Source organism: Saimiri boliviensis, chromosome 6 (assembly GCF_048565385.1).
Source record: "Saimiri boliviensis isolate mSaiBol1 chromosome 6, mSaiBol1.pri, whole genome shotgun sequence".
Classification (NCBI taxonomy): Eukaryota; Metazoa; Chordata; class Mammalia; order Primates; family Cebidae; genus Saimiri; species Saimiri boliviensis.
Genome location: NC_133454.1, coordinates 41,883,958 through 41,906,642, shown reverse-complemented (window position 1 = coordinate 41,906,642; position 22,685 = coordinate 41,883,958). Strand labels below are relative to the sequence as shown.

The 22,685-nt window shown below is 34.8% G+C and overlaps 1 protein-coding gene across 1 annotated transcript; it reads right to left on the bottom strand.

Moving 5' to 3' along the window:
* Positions 1 to 1,231: 1,231 nt before the first annotated feature.
* AASDHPPT (aminoadipate-semialdehyde dehydrogenase-phosphopantetheinyl transferase) lies at positions 1,232 to 22,614 on the bottom strand. Its single transcript, XM_003923752.4, has 6 exons — positions 22,244 to 22,614; positions 20,444 to 20,669; positions 9,023 to 9,144; positions 8,237 to 8,398; positions 5,010 to 5,081; positions 1,232 to 3,145 (listed from the first exon to the last, which is right to left on the bottom strand). The coding sequence occupies exons 1-6, from the start codon at positions 22,424 to 22,426 to the stop codon at positions 2,981 to 2,983; spliced, it is 930 nt and encodes a 309-aa protein (XP_003923801.1). The 5' UTR covers positions 22,427 to 22,614; the 3' UTR covers positions 1,232 to 2,980.
* Positions 22,615 to 22,685: the final 71 nt, after the last annotated feature.

The window sequence follows — 22,685 nt, the reverse complement described above, 5'->3', positions numbered from 1 at the left end:
GAGTTACTCAAACGTAACTGGTATTTGAGTTTCAGATACTGAATAGAGGTAACAATTCTAATTTTGATAGTAAAAATTTTAATTGAAAATTTATCCAAACCTTTTCAACTTCTGAGTCTGAAATGGAAGAGACACAAATACACAGATTCATTTTAAAAATCAATGTGTGAGAGTTCCCATGCAGGAAACATATTAACAGAGACCAATAAAGCCATACATTCATCAGTATGGTATAACTGGACCCTGCAGGCATGACTATGAAGCAGCAGGTGCCAGCCCAGCACAAAACTTGGTATCTAATACTTTGGAAGAAGTGGATATAAATATAGAATTAACAAACAGCTTCACGTGGAGGGGGATAGGATAATGGGTCTAAGAAATAACTAGATCCCTATACCATTCTGCATAGGGGAACTGCCCATTCCTCTTATAAATCTCAAAAAAAAAAAATGTAACTCCTATGCCTGTGTTGTTTGCGAAAAGCTATTCCACATATAATAAATCTCAGATGTGAGAGATAACAAATGGGGAAACATAAAGGAGGCAAACATTCCCCAGGATCATGGCAAAGGAGATTCCAGGATTACAGCTGTACACCAGCCATAGAAGGCAGAAAGTCCAACTGGACAAAGCAGATTGCTCTAGGAGTGATTTTTTTAAAGACGAAACTGATGGAATAACTGGTGTGTCTCAACATACAGAGAAGACATTCATATAAATGGTACAAATCTATGCAAAGTCAATTAAATCAAGGAAATAAAAAATTAGTATATGGCAAGGATAATACATCACTCAGCTGTACACAGCAGTTACATAATCTCAATAAGGTGCACATATTCTTAGTGTAATCACAGTCAACAATGTAAACATTGAATTATGATATAATTACGTTGGGAGGAGAAAAGGGAATAAAAAGGGAATGTGTAATGCTGGGAAGCAGAAGAGGGAAAGTTTGAGAATCAAAGTAACAATGCTTGAAATTTAAAAATCAAGTAAAAGCAACATAAGTATGTCATTTAGAGATATGGTAATAAATAACAGAAAACAGATAAAAGAGTTGAAAGGGCTTGCCCCGGAGACAGGAAATGGAAGAAGTCAAAGCAGTGAGCTTTTCCTTAGGAAAATCTTATAGCTCTATTTGATTTTTTAAAGCTATGTACACATGAAACTTTGGTTAAAAGTTACAGAGAAACTAGAAACTAAAAAACACAAATCCAAAGCAGTATCAGGCTCATAGAAATTCCATAATAAATGTACTTTTATTATTATAATGACAAGACAAAGTTTTTCACATCACCATTACACTCATGCTAGGGATAACAATACTTGCTCTATTATAAATGCTACTTGACCTTTATTTACTATGCTTGGTATAACTGGACATGCTTAATAAAATAAAAAAATTATAAAACATTCAATTTTTTACGAATCAAAGCACCTAATTTTATACAATTTGCACACAACTTTTAATGTTAGTAATGGAAACAATGAAATTATTTGACTTCTTGATACGTAAGACTTTAACTCCAAGACATGCACTCAACCACATAATACATTTTTGTCATCAATATGATGGTCTTGGCATCTTATATATTACATTCCCACTTTAAATTAAGTACTACTTGCTAAAAGGAAAACAGGTAAAGACATCAAACAGACGGTTCACATTAAGAGGAATACGAAAAGCCAGTAACAACACTAACATATTAACCTCATTTGTAATGAAGAAATACAAATTTAAAAGATGATATATCATTTTTTAGTTATATTGGCAATTTGATGGAGTATTTTGGATGGGTGGGGGGAGGGAGGTCAACACATATAGTACTAATTAGAGGGGTAAATTGTACAATTAAAACCCTGTGAACCAGTCAAACCATTCCACTGTCAGAAACTTTCTCAAGGACATAATTAAGCACGTACCTCAAAATGTACAAGGACATTAACTCTGCCACTGCTTGTAGTAATAAACTGCAGATAATCAAAATGTCTTAACACAGCAAAAAATGAATAAATTATGGCAAACCTTTCTTATGGGAAGGCAGTGGGCTTCCCATTCCATTCTTGAAACCTACCTTAGCTTTTTTCTTTTCAACAGAGTTTACCAGAGACTAACAACGTTAGACATTGCCTTTTTTGGTAACCTGATCTAAGTCAATGGAAACTGAGGGGAAATCTTCTGGAGGCTTTTGTTAAAAGTCTGCCTCATGAATAAAACAAATGAGAGAAGAAATGGCCTTTTCTGCCTTTGAGACATAATTTTACAAAGACGTAAAACTAGAAGTTATAGCAGCAGCTCTTATGATTGAGAGGTGGATTAGCCTAAGGCAAAACCAAACGAGGTCAAGACAAAAAAAGTGTGTCTTTAATGACACCCCTGAACCCTGTGTTACTTTCAACAACGTCCTTGGTTGCTTAAGCCAATTATATTTGGACACTGTTACCTCTGGCCAAGAACATCCTAACTTGTATTAGCTATACAACAGAGTACGTTAGAAGCACATACTCTTATGTTACAGAGGTATATTTATGAACAGTAGATGTGTAGTTCAAAAAAAGTACAAAAACAGTATGTTCCCATGTTTTTAAAAAATCAAAATGTGTTAATATGGATTCTTTTCCAAGAAAAGGATACAGAAAGATACTCAAGGTTTTAAGAGTAGTTTTCTCTGAAAGATAGCATTTAAATGTTTCCTTTTGCTTACGTGCATTTTCTATTTTTTTCTACGTTTGGAATGTATCACTTTAAAATTCTGCCATCCTTCTTATTAATTCAATGCAATTTGGGAGAGAAATAGGTAAACATGTATTCCAGGGAGCTATCTTGAATTGGAAGTCTGCTTTTTTTTTTTAATTGGAAAAGTTTCTGTTTTTTAAAAAACTTTTGTGAAATAAAATTTGATACTAACAAGCATTTATTTGTCAGTGAATATGGAAGATTACAAACAGTTTTCATTTCCCTTTGTTATTCAGGGAACCATCATGACTTTGTACCATTTCGTATTGGAATTTCTTCTGTGAAGCAAAAACAGTCCCAAAATGAAGGATCTTCAGGTGTCATGGGAACAGCAGATGATATTAAATCATTATAGTTCAGAATAGTAAATTGCCTCTGGGTTGGTTTAGAATCATCTTGAGATGGAACCTAAAAGAGAAAAGCAGATTATCTTATTGTTATATTGCATATTAATCTTATGATCGATTTCATAATCATGAAAATAAGACCAATTTACATTTCAGTTCTATTAAATGACAACACAGTAGGATCCTAGAACGTAGTTTTTATTTCTTTTTTATTCCTATTTTGTTAGTGTTGCCAATACAACAAATAAAAAAAAACGAACTAGAAAACCTGGTTCTTGAACTTTTTTATATAACAATAACCTGTGATATTTAAAATGTAGATTCACTGGGCCCCACATCCAAAAAGTGTATTCAGTAGATAGAAGGGACCCCAAAATCTATAATTTTAACAAGCAGTCAGGTTATTTGGACAGAAGTGAGTAAGAAGGTGAACTTTTGTGAAATACTACTCTAAAAGGTGGGTCTGATAAACTGCCATAACTATACAGAGATGCATACGTCTTTAGGAAATTATTTATCCTATATTAAATTCAAACTGTATCTTATATTCTGAGATAGAACACTTTTTATTAACAAAACATTGCTCATTTGGGGTTTGTTTGATGTTTCTTAATAACTGGATTTAGGTTATGCCTTCTCAACCAGAATACTACATTCTCAACCTAATGTAGACCCTCTTTAATATTCTACACATTCTAGTATAAACAGGGCTTGGGTTTTGTATAGTGCTTTAATATGGTCCAGTACTTATTGTATATGACTGGTGTCATAGCTATGTTGTGATATGGTCATCTCAATTTTATGGATGGGGAAGCTAAGGTTCAGGAAGAGCAAACAATTCAAACAATTTGCCCAAGCTTAAAACAGGTTAAATGGTAGATATGAGCCTGGAACCCAATTTTGTGAATTGTACGCTAGTTTTCCCAATATGCCATTGTCATCTAAACATGCTCTATCCAGGGAAATAAAAAGTAAGTGCTGAATGCGCAAATGTTTCAAAAATTATAAAGCTCTATGGAAACAAAAAGTATTTTTGCACAGAGTGTGAAGCTGAGATTTAAAAACAGAAGGACCAGTAACCTGGGTCAGAACATTTTTGGATAACAGGTATCAATTTTAACATGCCATACTTTTTTTAAGGAAGATAATCTATAGAGAATTCTTAATCCTGTGATTAATCTATCAAAGGTGTGGTGTGTTGCCTGAGCTAGTCTTCTGGAAGTAATGATGCACATATATAGATCATGCTACATTCTTTCATGTTGATTCCCTAAAAATGACATGCATGTAGTTTTTATTAAAACATAACAGTTTTCCTTAAATAAATACTTCTGCAGAATCACAATTATATGCAAGCTAAGAGTCTTTGACCCTAAGTTTTTCCCCTGCATTTGCTTACTAGGTAATAGGATAAGTAAGTACAAAAACATTGTGACTGAAGAACTAAAACTGATGTGATGCCACAGAACGACACAAGGTCTCTTACATGTCTGACACTGTAACTATGGGAATAATTCAGGATATTACTTTAAAAGGAGAAGTGGATTCAATTTGCAAGGTAATTCCATTACTTATCAACCTTCAACATGGTACTCTCATATGCAACACAACCCCAATTCACCAAGAAATAAATTACTATTAAGATGACTAAGATAGTGATTATCTTGGATGTCTATTGGAAATATGAGTAGTATTAAAGTACTAACCACATTTTTTGTTGTTGTAATACTTAAGTGTATATGAATGTGAAGAAGCAGGTAACATGCTTTTAAAAACATTTCTACAAAATCCCTAGTGATCTTAAAGATTTGCTAATCTTAAAAAGTCCCTCTAACTGATATAAGGCAAACGACTATTTCCATCAATAAACAGCAAACTTAACATTGACTCATGCTTCTTAGAAAAAGAGAAATCCTGAAGCTTACATCCTGATGTCTAGATCCATCGGGTTTCCTAAGAGCTACTGCAACAAAATGGTGCTCATCTATTTTGCTTTCCTGAAAAATAAAAGGTAAATAAATATAGATTATAAAATATGTAAACCTAGATAGCAGTTTTGTTTACATTTTCTAAATCTTATTCTTTCTCTCTATATATACACACACACTCACACACATGCATATATGTATTTCCCCACCTCCCCTAAACCACTTTACAAGTTACATACATGCTAGCCCTTCACTCTTAAATAATTCAACATGTATTTCCTAGTAGGCACATTCTCTTACATAACCACAGCAATTAGTAACTGCAGTTAAGTCTAACAATGAAAAAATATTAACTGTATTCCAAATTCTGTGAATTAATCCAGTACTGTCCTTTGTGGCATATCTCTTCTCCAGAACAGGAGCCCAGTAATGGGCAACTAGGGACAAGTATTGCATTCGGTTGTCATGTCTTGTTAGCCTTTGTTTTTTTAATGACATTAACGTATGAAAACAGAAATTCCCCCAAATCTGCTTTTTATTAACAAAACATTGCTCATTTGGGGTTTGTTTGATGATTCTTAATGACTGGATTTAGGTTATGCATTCTCAACCAGAATACTACATAGGTGATGTGCCCTGTCTAGAAGCACTTGATAGCTATCTTGTCCTTCACTGGTGATGTTAATACCGTATGTATAATAAAGTGCAGGTTAAAAAAAAAATCAGGTTGCAACACTGGTATGTAAACATTTAGTTAACTACATAGTATCACGTATGAAAAATCATGGTAGAAATTTACAGGTAATACATAACCAATATGCAATTTTCTATTTTCCCTTACATATGAGACAAAGAGGAAGGTAGCTTTAAAATGTAATACAGATTGAGGCAGTTACCAGAAAAAATTATAAACACTTAAAAGCTAAACAAACTTTTCACTGAAAAGCCACTTTACTAATGCATTCTTCCATAAAACATGAGAAGACACTACAATTAGAAATAGTACTTAGGGAGCTTTTATTTTTTTATCTTCTTTTTCCTATCTTCATACCTTCAGCTACCCAAATCAGCAAAAAGTGCAATTCAATAAGGATACATTTAAGACATGTTTAAAGAGGAAAAATATATGACTAAGTATCAGAAGATTTACTATGCCAAAGTTATCACAAACTAAGTCTGCTATGTAGCCCTGTTGTTTTTTCTTTAAACAAACAAGAACAAAATAACCTGAATGTGCAAATTTAAAAATATCTAAAACAATTTTTCAGAAATTTAGAATATAAGATATAGTTCTTATATGTATAGAATATTTCAGTAAATAAGAATCATGCTTAACATATAATTAGAGGTATTATGTATCTAACAACTGACAGTTGGACACTAAAGAATGTTACCTAATGGACATACTGTTTTCAACATTTCATTTTTAAAATTTTTTGTAGAGATAGTGTCTCAGCCTCACAAAGTGTTGGGATGACAACCATGAACCACACACCTCGCCCCTAGCAGTTTTTGACTCAGCTCTCTTTCTCAAAATGCCTTTTGTCCTTGGATCCCAACACTACTCTCTTATACCATTTTGGTCATTCTTTATCTCCCCAACAAATCCACCTTTGACTATTAGTACAGATGCTCCTCAACTCACAATGATGTTATATCCCAATAAACCCACTGTAAGAAGATATGGTTAAATGGAAAATTCATTTAATACATCTAACCTACCAAACATCATAGCATAGCATATAGCATAGCATAGTATAGTAGAGCCTACCTTAAATGTGTTCAGAATACTTACATCAGCCTATAAGGGCGAAATCATCTAACACAAAGCCTCATTTACAATAAAATGCTGAATATCTCATGTAATTTAGTGAATACTGTACTGAAAATGAAAAAAGGAATGGTTGCGTGGGTTCTGCAAAAATGAATTCTACTGAATGCATTATCAGTTTCACACTGTCATAAAGTCAAAAAAAGCTGAACCATCATAAATTGGGGACCTTCATTACATTTTAAAGCTCCCTCCCGCTTTGTCTCATACGTATTCTCAGGGCTCTATTCTAGGCCCTTTAACTTCTCGTGGCTTCAATTTGCATTTCTCTCTTCACAGATTCAATTTATAGCTGCTCCTTAGGTAATCTCATAGTTCTAATTTTAAATCCATGGTTTTAATTATCATTGACATAATGGTTAAACTTATAACCATTATAATTATAGTTTTTTTACTCTAGCCCAGCCCTCCATTCCATTCACCCACTTAACATCTTCACTTAGATATTTGGTATCTCAAACGTAACATCTCACTTATTTTCTAGTATTCTGTATCTCAACAGATGATCTTATAAGTCAGAGAACTGTTCTACAGCCCATTTGCTGGACTCTGGACGTCTGACACAAGCAGGACCAATCACAGTATAGTGACTGGTCTAGAGATAAACACCTAGCCCAAGCAAGGCCAGGGAGTCCCTTCTCTAGGATTTTTGGGCTTGGAACAGAAAGCAAGTTTACCAGTTTGTTTGGATTTTTTTAAATGTAAATTGTTTGTAAACTGTAAATTATTACATGCTACAGTATGATACATGCAAGAGCTATGTCTTCTGTCATGCAGAACAGAGAAGCTGAGAAAGCTGGTATATAGAATGAGAAACAAGGGTAGGAGAAAAGTGAAGCCAAAATGTATAGAAAGGCAAAAGTAGGAGACAAAAAGGCTCTGAATATTTCATTTCCTAATTCTAGCTAATACTGGGGACTGTTACTGAATTACTCTAGTAAACCATAATTCTGTTTTTTGGCTTAAATTAGTGTGTGTTGGCTTCTCTCACCAGCAACCAAGAACTGCTAGTGACAGAAACATATACAGTAGGGAGACCAAAATCTTTAACCTGATTAATAACCTGCAGGATTGACCAGCCTAAACTGGAATGTCTCTCAAACAACCTCACTATGACCCAGCCAAAATGACTGTGTTTGGCTGTTCATACATGCAAAGCTCCAGTTCAGAGCCTCTCTTCCTTTCCTATTTTTGCTGAACTCAATGCCTCATCTTTCAAGTATTAGTATAAATGTTATATGCTCTCACACTAGCCCTGTTTTCACTTTCAGAGGACCAGGAGTGGCAACCAGATTCAGTGACTAGCCTACCCAAATTAATCATAAATACATGCATTAAAAAATGGAAATTCTTAGTTATAACAATTCTAATTTAGGTAAGGTAAATTTCTTACCTCAAATGCCCATTCTTTTTCTTCCTCTCCATCCAGGTACAAACGTGTTTCTTTATAAACCGGGCCTATATCCAAGTTTAATGGAGATATATCAAATTCAAGCCGCTGCAATTCAAATCCTAGTCCAACACCAATGGCTTTTATGAAGCTTTCTTTAAGTGCCTAAGATACAGAAAGACATTTTCTCTTAGAATTCATTAGATAAAATTTTTCATAGAATCCACAGGCCCAACAGACAGGGACTTTTAACACTATACTACATTATAGCTATATGGTTGTAAGCTTTTTTTTTAAAACCCTTATAGACAAATCATCTATATGATCTTAGGGCAAATCATTTAAGCTCTCTGTACCTGTATCCCCTCATGTGTAACCTGCGATGATGATAACAATACCTTCCTCATAGGATTGTTAAGTACATTAAATTAACTAACTTAAGAGCTTGAATAATGTTTTCTGGCATGTAGTGTATGTATCAGTGTTTGTTACATAAGACTTCATGTGTATTAGTTCCTTTATGACAGAAAACATTACTTATAAATGGTGATAAATGTTTTGTTTTAGCTCTAAGTACTTTCTAACTGAGCATTACATATAGGTTAAATTTTCTTAAAATGAAATGTCATTATAATGTAATACTGTATGCATAAAATCCATAAAGTTCTCAAGCAATCACCCATTTACTTCAAGCACTATTTGGACACTACTGGGTAACCAAAGGACTTTGATTTTAAATAAAGATAATGGAATCATTATAGACTTTTGTTTTCAAAATTAGAATTATACCCAATTCCTGTAAAACATATCCAGCTGAGTCCATTCATCTTTAAAGCTTCTGATTGTTTCCCATTCTTTGTTGGTAAACTTTCTTTTCATAATATGAAAGAATTCTGGAATTGAACCACGACCTGTCAATTAAGGAAATACAAAATTAAAAACAGCAGTTCTATTAAAATATAAAAGGCTACTCTATTACTAAAACTGTTCAAGACAGCACCCCTCAAAGAGCTACAGGGCAACCAAATTTTTGAATACATTTTAAATAATCCTAAACAAAATCTCAGCAAGTCAAAGCAAGTTGAGAATTAAGAGTAAATACACTATGACAAGTAGTGGTTAGCCCAGAAACACAACGGTAGTTTAACAGGAACTGGTGATATTCTGTAAATTATTAATTAAACAGGAAAACCATACGGTTGTTATCAATATATGCCCTAAAAAGTTTTGATAAATTTTAGCAGACAAAGCTGTTATAAATAACAGGAAATTTTTTATATAAAAGAATATTTATCAGAAGCCCACTAAAAATACTCCTAAAATAAAGTCATATTATTCTGAAGTTTTATTTTGTTATGTAACAGAGAGAAAAAAAAGAGAATAATTCTTTCATTACAATTTTTAGAAAATAAGCAGAAAGCTGAAAATTGTTCCTTTAGTCTACAATATCACCATGGCTAAAGAATAAATACTTATTTTCTTCAAAGTGTTTTCCAACTTGTTTTCTAATATAACTTCTCCAAATAAAAAGATTTTTATTATTCTTTTGTGGTTGCAATTGCAAAATAAGCTCATTTTTAAAAACCTGAAACATATCTTTAATGCCACTATTTCATAGATAACAAAATATTACACAGAATTCTAAAAATAAATGACAAAAGATACAACTCAAAGGATCTGATTCCCAGAACTAAGGGGTAAGATACATGTTAAAATTCACAGTAGGCCTCCAGTATTGAATTTTCCAAAACATTAAAATTATGTGCTTGTGTGTCTTTAACCACCAAGCACAAACTTTCTACCACCATTCATTTTTTTATACAAATATGCAGAATGCGGATAAATATTTACACAAATATGTATTCAACTAAGTATTTTTAAAAATTGATCACTGTTCTTGCCTTTTATACTTGCAGCCTAATTGGCCTGTAAAAAAGCCTGCTCCAAGGCAGGTAAACCACAAACATTTACTAAGTGTATACATAAATGTTAACTACCATATGGTAAATTACTTCCTAAATATTCTACTGCCCTGTATCCTTAGTTCATTATTACATTATTTTCTAGAAAACCTTTTGAAGGTAATCCCTTTGAGGATTCTATTAACATGGGTTGTTTATTCCAACTCCCACTTCTAAAATACCCAACTCCAAAATCTGACATTCTCAAATGGTTAATGCAACTCTGAAAGTGATAGCTGATACCACACTCTCTATGGGCATTTCTTAGGTGAAATATGCAGAGAAAAAAGATGTTGAATGCCCCCTTCTTAACACTTCACTGGCATTTAATCACTAATTCTCTCTAGGAGAATTAAACAATTAGAATTCCATTATGACCACTCAGTAAAAATATACAAGTGCTAGGTAGCAGGAATATCATGATGAGCAAAACAGACATGGTCCTTATCTTCCTAGAGAGTTTACAGTTTCTCCTGCAGTAACCAAATACCTTTCCCACACTCATCTCAAGGGTAGAAAACATTAAAAGTCAGTTCTCTCATGAAACTATTATTTTTTCCAGTACTCCTGCTTCAAGACAAAATTGTCTCCTCTTAGTTCATCAGGAAATATTTCTGCTGATCCTGTTGCTGGTATGTGGTACTATGAGTCAAGACAAGGATCCTCATTCATTTTCAGGCACTGAAATATTAAATTGTGATCTTGAGAGTTCAATGGCAAGAAATTCTTATCCCTTTTGGGTAAGAAATTTTTTTGCCATAAATCCTTCTGTTTGTCTGGTGCTTACTCCTCAACACCTTCCTGAGACTAACATTAACAGAAGCCCCTCAATAAAAACAGTTTTGTTCACTATATCAATAGTACATACAGGCTTGATAAACAGCATCTTAAAGAACACCTTAAAGACAGTAAAGACAGAAAGCTTCTGAAGTAAAGTAAATCTGGAAATTTTAAACACTGGGAACACTGTATCTACAAAAATCATAAACTGTTTCCTCTTGAATGGATTTTGGCACAAACAGCATAAGTAATAACAGTGGGAGGATATACTATCTTCAGTTTGAAAGACTGTATTATATATTTTGAGAGAAAGTATAATATCCAAAAAACCTGCATTTAAAAAGATATGTATTTTGTTATCAACAGTGTCATTCTGCTTGCTGGATTTTTCAAATTTTTTTTCATAACCTCCAAGAAGCCTTTTGATTCTTAACTAAATAAGATGGGGCAATCAAGGAAAAAAATTTAAATAAGCGTGCTAATAAAAAACTGATTAACATAAAAGGCAATCAATCTGGCACAATCACTAGAAAGCAATCATATAACTCATTATGTACAGCTAAAAAAGTATCCAATATAAGTGCATTTTCATATACTTTAGAGAGCATCTTATTTAGTCCACAAAATAAAAATTTGACAGCAACAGGCAAAGTGAATTTGTAAATATTCAGCCAAAGCACAGCAGCACCACACTGTGGCACTGTGGTGGATATACAGTGGGCAAGTGTTCTGCTACGTATTAAACACAGTTTACCTAAGAAACTGGAATAAAGAAAAATCATTAGAAGAACAGTGAATTTGTCCCTGAAACCTATTTGAAGACAGTACAATTACTGGACATATATGTTGGCAAATTCTAATAATACCATTATGTACACAGAGAATCACCAGTCAAGTTTAGAAAAACCTGATCCTCCATCTTATAGCTTGATCTTTAGGGAGAGCAGTGTTAGATATTGTATTCTGCAACAACAACTAACCAGGACCACACAGCAATTAACGTTTTATTTTAAACACAGTAGTAATCTACAACAAGATCATTTAGATCCGGTGCCTTGGGCCACTATTGCAGGTCCATGAAAAAAATCCTACCAGTACCAACCAGAACCTCAAGGCCTACCTACATGAATCCCTCTCCAAAACAAGGTCACCAATATGTAAATATAACAGTACCTCAGTCTTTAGGAGAATGGGCTGGTCATTTTGGGGGAAAGTGGAAGGGAGTGAAGCACTGCCCATCTATGTGCTTGCTTTAAAGTACCAAAATTTAGCCTTATATAATAAATCATATTGGAAATTCTAATAATTTCATTTTCTAAGTACTGAACTGTATATAATAGAATTATATATAATTTTGCTTCTATGAGAAGTGAACGTCTTCTAAGATATGAGTTAGTATGTATACTGCAGCTCATTTGTCCAGGAACTTACCCAGACAAAAACACAGAATAACACAAAAGTATCTGAGTTGCCAATACAGGTTTCACAAACTACATGCACAAAGCCTCTTGCGAAGAATACTTGCAAATACTGTCAAAGGATGTATTTAAGCCCTCAATTCGTGGAGTACAGCAGAAAAAACGCTAGTTTGAAATATGACAACCCAGGTTTGAAACTCACCATTTAGGCCATTCTAAACTTCAGTTGCTCTTACCTTGTTTACCAACACATTATAGGTATTAACATACAGAGGCAAGAAACCAGCTGATAGAGCTAGAACTACTGAGCTTTGAATGTTATCCTTTCAGGAAGAACTCCAGAGAATGAAAAAGAGGACCAAGAGGACAAAGCAAGCAGCCTTTTATTTTCAGGCTTTGAAACCTAATGGAATTTACCCTGCTGGGTTTGGAATATGCTTGAGAACCACGACTCCTTTTTACTTCAAACTTCTTTTTGTAATGGAAATGTCTACCCTATGCCTTTCTCACCACTGTATTTTAGAAGACTTGTTTTCTGCTTTCACAGGTCCACAGATGGAAAGAAATTTTGCCCCAAGAAGGATCATACCCAGTTTCACAAATAGTTGATTTAGATGATTGAGAGGATGAGATTTGCCACTTTTTGAGTTGATGATATTAACACTTACACAAGGTTTAGAGTTAATGCTGGAATGGGCTGAAAACTGCTGATGTTGGGATGGGATGAATTTACTTTGCGTGTTAGAGATACAAATTTTGAAGGGAGCCAGAGAATGGACTCACTAAGAATGTCATTCTCTACAGAAAATGTCTCCTGAAATTCCTGTCCACCCAGAACCTTAGAATGCGACTTTATTTGGAAATAGAGTCTTTATAAATGTAATCAGGTTAAGATGAGGTCATAACTGTCCAATGCTGGTGTCCTTACAAGGAGAGATAGACACACAGAGAGGAGACAGAAAAAGTCATCTGAAGGTGAAGACAAAAACTGGGGTGATGCAACTGCAAGCCAAGGACTGTCAGGAATGAGCAGAAACTAGGAAGAATTAAGTAAGGAAGGATTCTTTCTTGGAACCTTCAAAAAGACCATGGCCCTGCTGACACCCTGACTGATTTCCAGCCTTCCAGAACTCACAGAACTTTCTGCCACTTTAAGACACCATGTTTGAGGTACTTTGTTAGGCAGCCTGAAGAAACTAATATATACATGCATACAATTTAAATTATACAGAAGTATACGCACTCAAGTACCCTTAGGAGCTTTAATTTTATGTCCCTGGAGTCAAATGTTCAAATGCTGGTCTATCACCTTCTAGCTACAGACTGAGTATCCCTAATCTGAAAATCTGAAATCAAAAATGTTATAAAACTCAAAATTTTTTGAACACCAAAATTATACTCAAAGGAAAAACTCACTGGAGCACTGTCGATTTCCCACTAAGGATACTCAACCTGTAGGTTATTTATTTAACATTTACTTAACATCTCTATGGCTGCTTCTCAAGCTGTAACATAAGTACAAAAATTGGGCAGATTAAGAATACTACTTAATTCTTCCTAGTTTCTGTGCATTCCTGACAGTCCTTGGCTTGCAGCTGCATCACTCCAATTTGTGTCTTCACCTTCAGATGACTTTTTGTCTCCTCTCTGTGTGTAAAATGCCTTGAACTATCAAGTACTTAATAAATATTAGCTGTAAGGTTGTTGTGAAAGTCATTGCTAAATGTGTATCTTCTTTTGTCAACTGTTCTTGGTAACTTAAAAAGTCCTTCTTACATCCATCAAGTATGGCTTAAGCGGTTTTCCCATTGATATTTAGAGGAGTACTGCATATCTTAACAACATTAAACTCTGTCTATCAAATTTGCCATGAATATATTCTCTGGTTTGTGAAAGATGATTTAATATGACATTGTATCTGTTGACTTTGATGATTTATTTTTACCTTTTCAAGCTTCAAAAGGCATCTTTCGAAAGGTTGCTCGACTATACAATTATATTGTGTTCTAGTAACTGTTAACAAAACCTTAATTTTGTTATAGTGTGAGGCAATGACTTTCTAATAATATCACTCATAAAAACTGGTAAACGGGCTACAATTTTTCTTTTTGTTAGCTCTGTAAATTACATCCAATACAGTGTTTTCCAAACATTAAGATGCCTAACAATCAACTGGGAATATTGTCTAAATATAGAAACCCAGCTGGTTACGGTGGCTCAGACTCATTATAATCCAGCACTTTGGAAGGCTGAGGCAGGCAGATCACCTGAGGTCAGGAGTTCGAGACTAGCCTGGCCCACATGGTGAAACCCAGTCTCTACTAAAAATACAAAAATTGGCCGAGTGTCGTGGTGGGCACCTGTAACCCCAGCTACTTCGGAGGCCGAGACAGGAGAATCGCTTGAACCAGAGAGGCAGGGGTATTAGTGAGCAGAGATGGTGCCACAGCACTCTAGCCTGGTCAACAAAGAGGGAAACTCGGTCAAAAAAAAAAAAGAAAGAAAGAAAAAATCCTGATGTACTCTCAGAAATTCTGACTGCCATAGGTCCGCAGTCGTTTCAAGGAATTTGTATTTTTAATGAGCACCCTGGCTGATTTTGATACCCTGACCAAAATTTAGAAAGACCATTCTATGGTCCTATTATTATTAGAGAAAAGAAATCTAAGACTAAACTGGCTCTGGTTTCTTTCAAGATAAATTATTTTATTTTTGGATATCAGCAGAACTGTTCCACTTTCTACAACATTTAATTCTGATAATCTATGTATGATTTCTTCTCTATTATAGTATAATATTTATAATTTCACCCATTTTTAAGTATACAGTTCAGGGGTATACAGTCCACTCACGTTATTATACAATCATCACCACTACCTATCTCCAGAACTTTTTATTATTATTTTTTAAACTGGAACTAAATTTGTCTAATCCCAAATCTCTAGTTTCCTATGAAATAATTCATTTTTGTGTCTTATCCATTTAATCTGTCATCTTCTTCAATAGTATATTTCCGTAAACCAAATCTCTTATGTTCATTCTTCTTTATCTCCTTATTGATTCCTCTTCATTCTGGAAGTGTTTCTCAGATTTATTTATCAGATCTATCCTAGATATCATCAATTCAATTTTGTGTAAAAGCTAGTCTATTTACAGCTTCCTACATAGATTCTTTCGTTACTGACGTTTGTGGGAAAGGAGGATTAAGGATTTTGTAGGGGACAGAGTTGCATGTTTTTAACTTGAATTTAGTAATAAGGACAATCTTCTTTTAAAATTAAAATTAAAAAGGTTCATGGAGAATTTTTATCTCAGAAAAATATTTCTCCTAAGTATTAGCTTTTGAAATTTTTTCTTATAACTTTCTAAGTTTTAAAAAATTATTTTACATAGTTGGTTTTTAAAGGGATTGAGAGGCATTTGTTTTTTAAAAAAATAAGGTTCTGCTATAGATGCTTTTCTATAATGTGATATTGGCTGGGCACAGTGGCTCACGCCTGTAATCCCAGCACTTGGGAGGCTGAGGCAGGCAGATCACTTGAGCCCAGGAGTTCAAGACCAGCCTGGATAACATGGCAAAACCCTCTTTTATAATACTAAATATATATACATATTATAAGTCCCTTCAGGTTCATATAGACCTAACTCATTCTTTTATTACAGCTAATAATTATCTGTAGAATGCATCCACCATTAATTTATTTAACTAATTTCTATTATCAGCATTCAGGTTTTGTCATTCATAAATTGTTTGGATACAGTACCATAAACAAGATCACTAAATCATAGAGTATGTGTATTTTCAATTTTAACATGGTTTTCCAAAAAGCCTGTAGCAATTTCTAGTGCTTCCATCTATGTATGATTGTTCTTTTCCGACAATTTCACAAGTTCCAGTGTTTTACCAATTTTCTGCAAATCTGATGGGCATCTCATTGTTACTTTAATTTGCATTACTCTAATCATTAAGGTAAATAGCTTATTGACTATTGAATCTGTTCTTCTGCAAGGTGCCTATTCATATTTTCTGCATTAAAATTTATATATTATGGATATTGACACTTGTATTTACCAAATTTATTGTAAGAATCTTCCTTATTCTATTATTTATCTTTTGTATTTGATTGTATTTTTGGAATATAATTTTTTAAAATAAAAATATCTATTATTTCTTTGATAAATTCTGAATTCTGTCTTGTTTGAAAATAATAAATACATAAAAAGATTTACTGCAACTCAAGGTCACAGTCAACTTTATCTTGTTCTAAAATTAAAATTTTTGTTTACATTTAGGCCTCTCATTCCTCCAGATTTGTGTATATAGTATGCTTTACATCCACATGACTAACCAATTCTACGAGCACCATTTAATAAATAATCTCTTATCCACTGAATTGAAATATGTATATATCCTGGGCTCTAAGATTAACTCTTCCAGTTGTCTATTCTTTCGCTAATATCATACTCTTTTTCGTTTATAATGCCTAACGTAAGTTTTTGTAAATGGTAAGGCAAGGCTCTTCTTACTATATTTTTCATATTCCTAGTCATTAGTTCTTCCACAGCAACTTTAAATGTATGTAACCCAGTTTCACAGAATTTTTCATATTTTGGTATCTGGAAATTCTTTTAATAGGAATCAATAAAATCTCATACTGAGAGGCCATATACAGTAGAGAGCAGAGGTTAAATAAATGAACTTTTTAGCTGAAGTCAATTTGGACAAATGTCTTTACCTTTTATATAAAATAACAGTAGTACTTACACAATAGTCTTAAGAGGATGAAATAATACCTATTAGGCATTTAATACAGTGTTACACACTTGCAGGAGTTGCTCAAGAAATACTAGTTACACAATTAAATCCTACAGACAATGGAAAAAGACCCACCTGTAACTGGGAAGGGGGAAAACTCCTTGAGGGTGGAGACTTGGTTTTCCAGTAAGGAATTCAGAGTACAACGTGATGTATAACTTTATAAAACTACTTAGAGATTTTAAAGCTCAAAGGCATTAAAAAAAAATCCAGCAAAGTTTATTTTAAAAATGTAAAGATGAACATGTAAAACCATGGGGGGAAATTCGGGTCCTTTCCCAAATTTCAATTGTAATTTTCATGTATTTTGTCTCTTTTATTTTGCCATATTTTGTAAATATGGTCACAAAACTAAACAATTCAAAAGTTACCCTTTATGTTTATCACTGCTAACAACTTTAATAGAAAAAATTAGAAAATGAAGGGAAAACCAACCAAAATCTTCCAAATGAGGGTAGTAAATTAAGGTGAAGATAAGGAAAACACCATTCTTCCTAAGAGTAAGAATGTACTGCCCTGGCATATAGTAGGCTATATACTAGGTATGTTCTCTTCTGTGCTGCCACAGCAGCAGTGGGAGAACAGGTAGAGGGAGGAAACTGAGCTGCACTCGGTAGAAATGGTTAGTGCATCATGAAAGGAAAAGACTCTCAAAGTTCCTACAGGATTCTTACCTACGGAACAACGTAAAGTAATGGAATTGACTTTTTCAATGCACTAATGATAACCCCCAAAAGCCAACTCCGTATTTAGAGCTGACAATCTAGTAATGACACCTAGTACAAAACACAGTACTTCCCTTGCTGCTATCCTAAGTTTTGCCTAGCACGATTTGGCAAGATTCTTAGAAAAAAAATCCCTTGCTTAATCTCCTTACTTACTGCAATACGTAGAGCAATTCAAAGAATCTCCAATGAAGGAAGCCAGTGTCTACTTCCAATCCTCACTCATTAAAGAAATCATGCTGCGTCCATTCATTCTTCAGAAATCAGTGGCATGGTAATAATGCTAGTGACAATTAGAAAATATCTCTTTCCTTTATATGTTACTGGACATAGCAATATGGTCTAGACAAAAAGGCCTAGACATTGTGATTAGTCAAATAAGATTTTAAAAAAAGCTTGTGAGGGGAGGTCTAATAAAACATAATTAACAGAAAAACTAAATCTTAAATTTTTGCTCGATTGTCTATCATTTATCAAAAGCTTCAGTTATTAATTACTTGATTATCCAGTAGTGACCACAGCCAACATTGCCTGTTAAGTTAACTGGTAATAAAATCTGTTTCTTAGAGGTATCATTCCCAAGCAGATACCAACCCACTGGGCCAATTTATTACTGTGTAGTTGTGCTGACTGCATTCTAAGAAACAATGAGCTTTCCATTTCTGCTTTTAGAAAAAGTTCCTGTAACGACAGCAGAAAGCTGTTAGGTTTTGTGGGCTAATTCCCATGCTAAGAATCCTCTATAGCAACAATTCTTTTAGAGTAAGCCAGTTATGTCCCTCTTGAATACCAGAATTTTTCCTAAGAAAATTCCACCTGTGCACATCACTAAAAATGTAGCAAACAACTTCAGGAAGTTACAAAAAATTCCTTGACCCTTATCCAGGGAATCAGATCAAAAGCTATTATAAGGTTTCCAAAATCCCTAGCAGGGCCTTGTTCTGAGCAAACTTGAGACTAGAGTTGTACTGGAAAGGCTTATGAGGAGGTAAGAGAAAGAGTAGCTAGTAGGAAAATGCAAGGTAAGGACAATAAAAGCAAAAGAGAGAAGAGATTCACAGCCACACTAAAGCACATACTCTAACAGCACAATGTTTATTCATTCATTTGAAAAATATTTTACTATTATGTACTAGGCAAGATACTAAGAGATAGTGTCAAACTCTGATGTAGCTAACATGGTTCTTGCTTTCATACAGCTTTCAAGTATCAGGAAAAGACAATCACCTTGATGAATAATCAACTGAGATACATTAATAATAAAGAAAATATATTTTATGAGAGCCTACAACAAAAGAACCCAGCTTAGATTGAAGGCTCACAAAAGCTTCCCTAAATTAAGGTTAAGGTGAAATCTAACAATAGGAGTTCTCTGCATAAATGGGAGTGGGAGATAAAATTAATATAAGCCTTACAGACTGAAAGAACCATATATTCAGACCACATATGGTACAGGGAGTATAGAGATTAGACAGTTTTACTATGAAATTAGGAAGATGTGGGTTCTCTTATTAACAGCTTTCTTCTTAGCCTGTTACTTCTGTAAAAATTGCAGTATATGCAGCATAGGGTAGTTGAGAGAATTAAATCAGAGAATATATCTAAAGCACTATATAAAATGCCATGGCACACAGTTAAGTGTTCACTAAACATTAGTGATAAGTATACAATAGTTAAGAGAACCTATATTTAGTATGTATTAAATTGCCTGAGTACATTCAACCCCATAAATATTAGTGGTCCTTAAAGCCACCAGTAACAAATTTCTAAAGCAATATATAAGGAACTTAAATATTTTAATAATGCTTGCTCCTCATTTTTACTTATATAAATGTGCTAAAAAGAGCTGTATTTAGATACAGAACAAATAGTTGCCCATTGGTATCCGCTGGGGACTGGTTCCAGGACCCTCCTCAGATACCAAAATCTGTGCATGTGGCCCTGTTGAACCCGCATATGTGAAGTCAGCCCTCTATATCCTCAGACTTCATATCCTGCAAATATGGAATCTTGATATGTGTCTGATTGTGGATGTAGAATCTGCAGGTACAGAGGGCCGACTACTGAAAAAAATTCACGAGTAGACCCATGCAGTTCAAACTTTTGCATGGATCAACTGTACATGTATCTCCACGTAAGGACTACAATGTACTTTACTATTGATTCTTTAAAAAAACAAAATAACAATTAACTGAAAAATTGTGGTTAATGTTTAAGTGAAATAAGTTGAAGAACAATTCAAAAAGAAAATCTTTATATTTCACTTTACCTCTAGGCAAAGTATTATATGGATCCCCAGTAATAGATAATGCACTATTTATGTATAACTCTGTAAATATTCACAGAAATACACCCTTTTCAGACGTATGCTCTCCATTACCTTTGTGTACTGAGGACATTTTCTCTAAAGTTAAATATCTCTAATACATCTCCTGGCCTGAGAATGCTCAATAGATAAGAACTGAGGCATCAAGACACTTAACTGCTTTACTACAACAATGCCACATTACCTGGAAAACTAGTCTTCATTATATCAATTCCAACTTGCAGCTCAGGTTCAGCAGCAAGCACTGCATAATCCCCTTGATGAGAGATGTTAAAGTTGAAATTCGGATAAGGATTCGATGAGTCCTTTGCAAGAACTGGTTTTCCTTTTGCAGTTCTTTGCAAACGAATATGATTCCAAGGGATATTCAATTTCTCTGCAACTAATTTCCTTATCATCAGACGACCAGCCTGTTAAGTACATAAAACATTTGGTATGTATTGATGTCTACTAAAGATATAAGCACATTGTGTGTAAAAGTGTATTTTTTTGGTTCCTAAAATTTTCATTTTTAAAACTTTTCAAAATACTTAAGTATTAAACACACTTTAATTACAATGCTTAAGTAGATAAAAGGTTAAAGCTGGCCTTAACAATTCTCTCTCCTTCACTAGCAACCAAAGTTAACAGCTGGCATCCTTTCAGTCTTTTCTGTATTTAAGTGTGCATTTACATGTTTTTGCTAACTCTACATATAAACACAAACATGAGACTATACGTCATATCCTACCACATATAAGCTTTTACATTTATAAGAATTGGGAATTATTTGATGTCTGTACACATTGGTCCGGTCCATGCAGTTTTAGCTGTAACATACTTCATTAATATTATTTCCCATTTATTGGACATTTTAGGTTGGCTTTAGACTTGCTGTCATAAATAACTGCAATAAGCAGCCCTATTGTATCTACATATGTGCATATGTATTTCTGGATCCCATATATTGATCACTCAGCTTCAACAATTAGCAAGGCATGACCTATCTTGTTCTGCTCTGTCTCCATTTATTATTTTTTTAAAAATTACTAAACACACACACACACACACACACACACACACACACACAGACACACACAAGAATATAAGATGACAAAGCATATATTTTAAAAAATATCTTTCAGGGGTTTCTACTTTAATTCTAACACTGATTAAATTTTCAACACTGCAGGCTTTTAAAAGTAGCTCATTTCACAACTCCTTACAAATTATAAGTGTAAAAAGTGTTCACCAATGTGCCTTAAAAATTATAAACTAGCCTACATTTCAAACAGAAAGGTGTTTTAATATGTAACATTTTTAATAAAGGACTGTCTTTTAAAATGAGAGTAATGCACGATTGTTTCAAATTGCGCTATATAGTAGATTGTTTTGAAATCCAGTTTTCCATTTGTTGCTTCAAAATACATCGCTAAAACAACTCTACATAAAATATTGTTTCCTATGCCATCTAGTGAGGAAGGTTATCTTCTCCGGGCTTCAATTTCATTGGCTTCAATCCCAGGGAGCGCAGGGCTAGAAACTAAATCATACTGACAATTTCTAGGGCCTACCACGTGTAGGGTGTCCCTGGAGAATGGTGGGATATTTAACAGGCAGAATAAGCACGGGCTATGAACCCATGCAAAGAAAAAAAATTAATAAAATTTATAGATAAAGACATAAAAACATTCATTACTGAAAAAAAAATTTGTCGGCCTTCCCTACACTTATTTCACGGGTTTAGTAGGGTCTCCATTTTCAATAACCGGGAAAGAGATAATTTTTACAGCGATCGAGGCCTCCGAGGCGGTTACAATGGCCGTGGAAACCAGGCCGTGTGCGGCCTGCAAGCCCACGGCGCCGGCCATTGTCGCCCGGGCCGGCCACAGGCTCCACAGCGAGAGCGCCGCCGACAGGGCGGGAGTGTGGGGTCTCCACAGCCTGGCCCGCCTCCCCCAACATCTGCTACCAAGACTCTAAATACCAAAAACACCCGCAGTACCATGGCTGCCTTAGCGTCCCGGGCAAAGACGAACTGGCCAATGCGCTCCTTCTCCTCGGGCTGGATCGATCGCACTGCCAGTAGCCATTCGGCTCGGCTCGGCAGCCAAGTGCCGCAGGAAAAGGCCCAGCGCACGCCCTCCATGGATGGCACCGAGCAGAACCGCTTGGCAGGGAAAACCATACACTGAAGGAGGACTTCGCCGCTACCTCGGGCCCGACGGCGCTGATGCAAACGTGGCCCCACCCCCTTCTTCCCAGCGTCCGTAGGCAGGGGGGAGGGACGCCGCTACGCAGACGGGCACGTTGCCCACCGAGAACCCTCCCAGTCCACCCCCAACTCAGCCACCTCCTTTCGGAGAAAAAGCAGCTGGGGGCGGAGATCAGCCCTGCGCTTTGCGGCATTGTATGACGTCACGCAGGCGTGGCTTCGGAGACGAGTG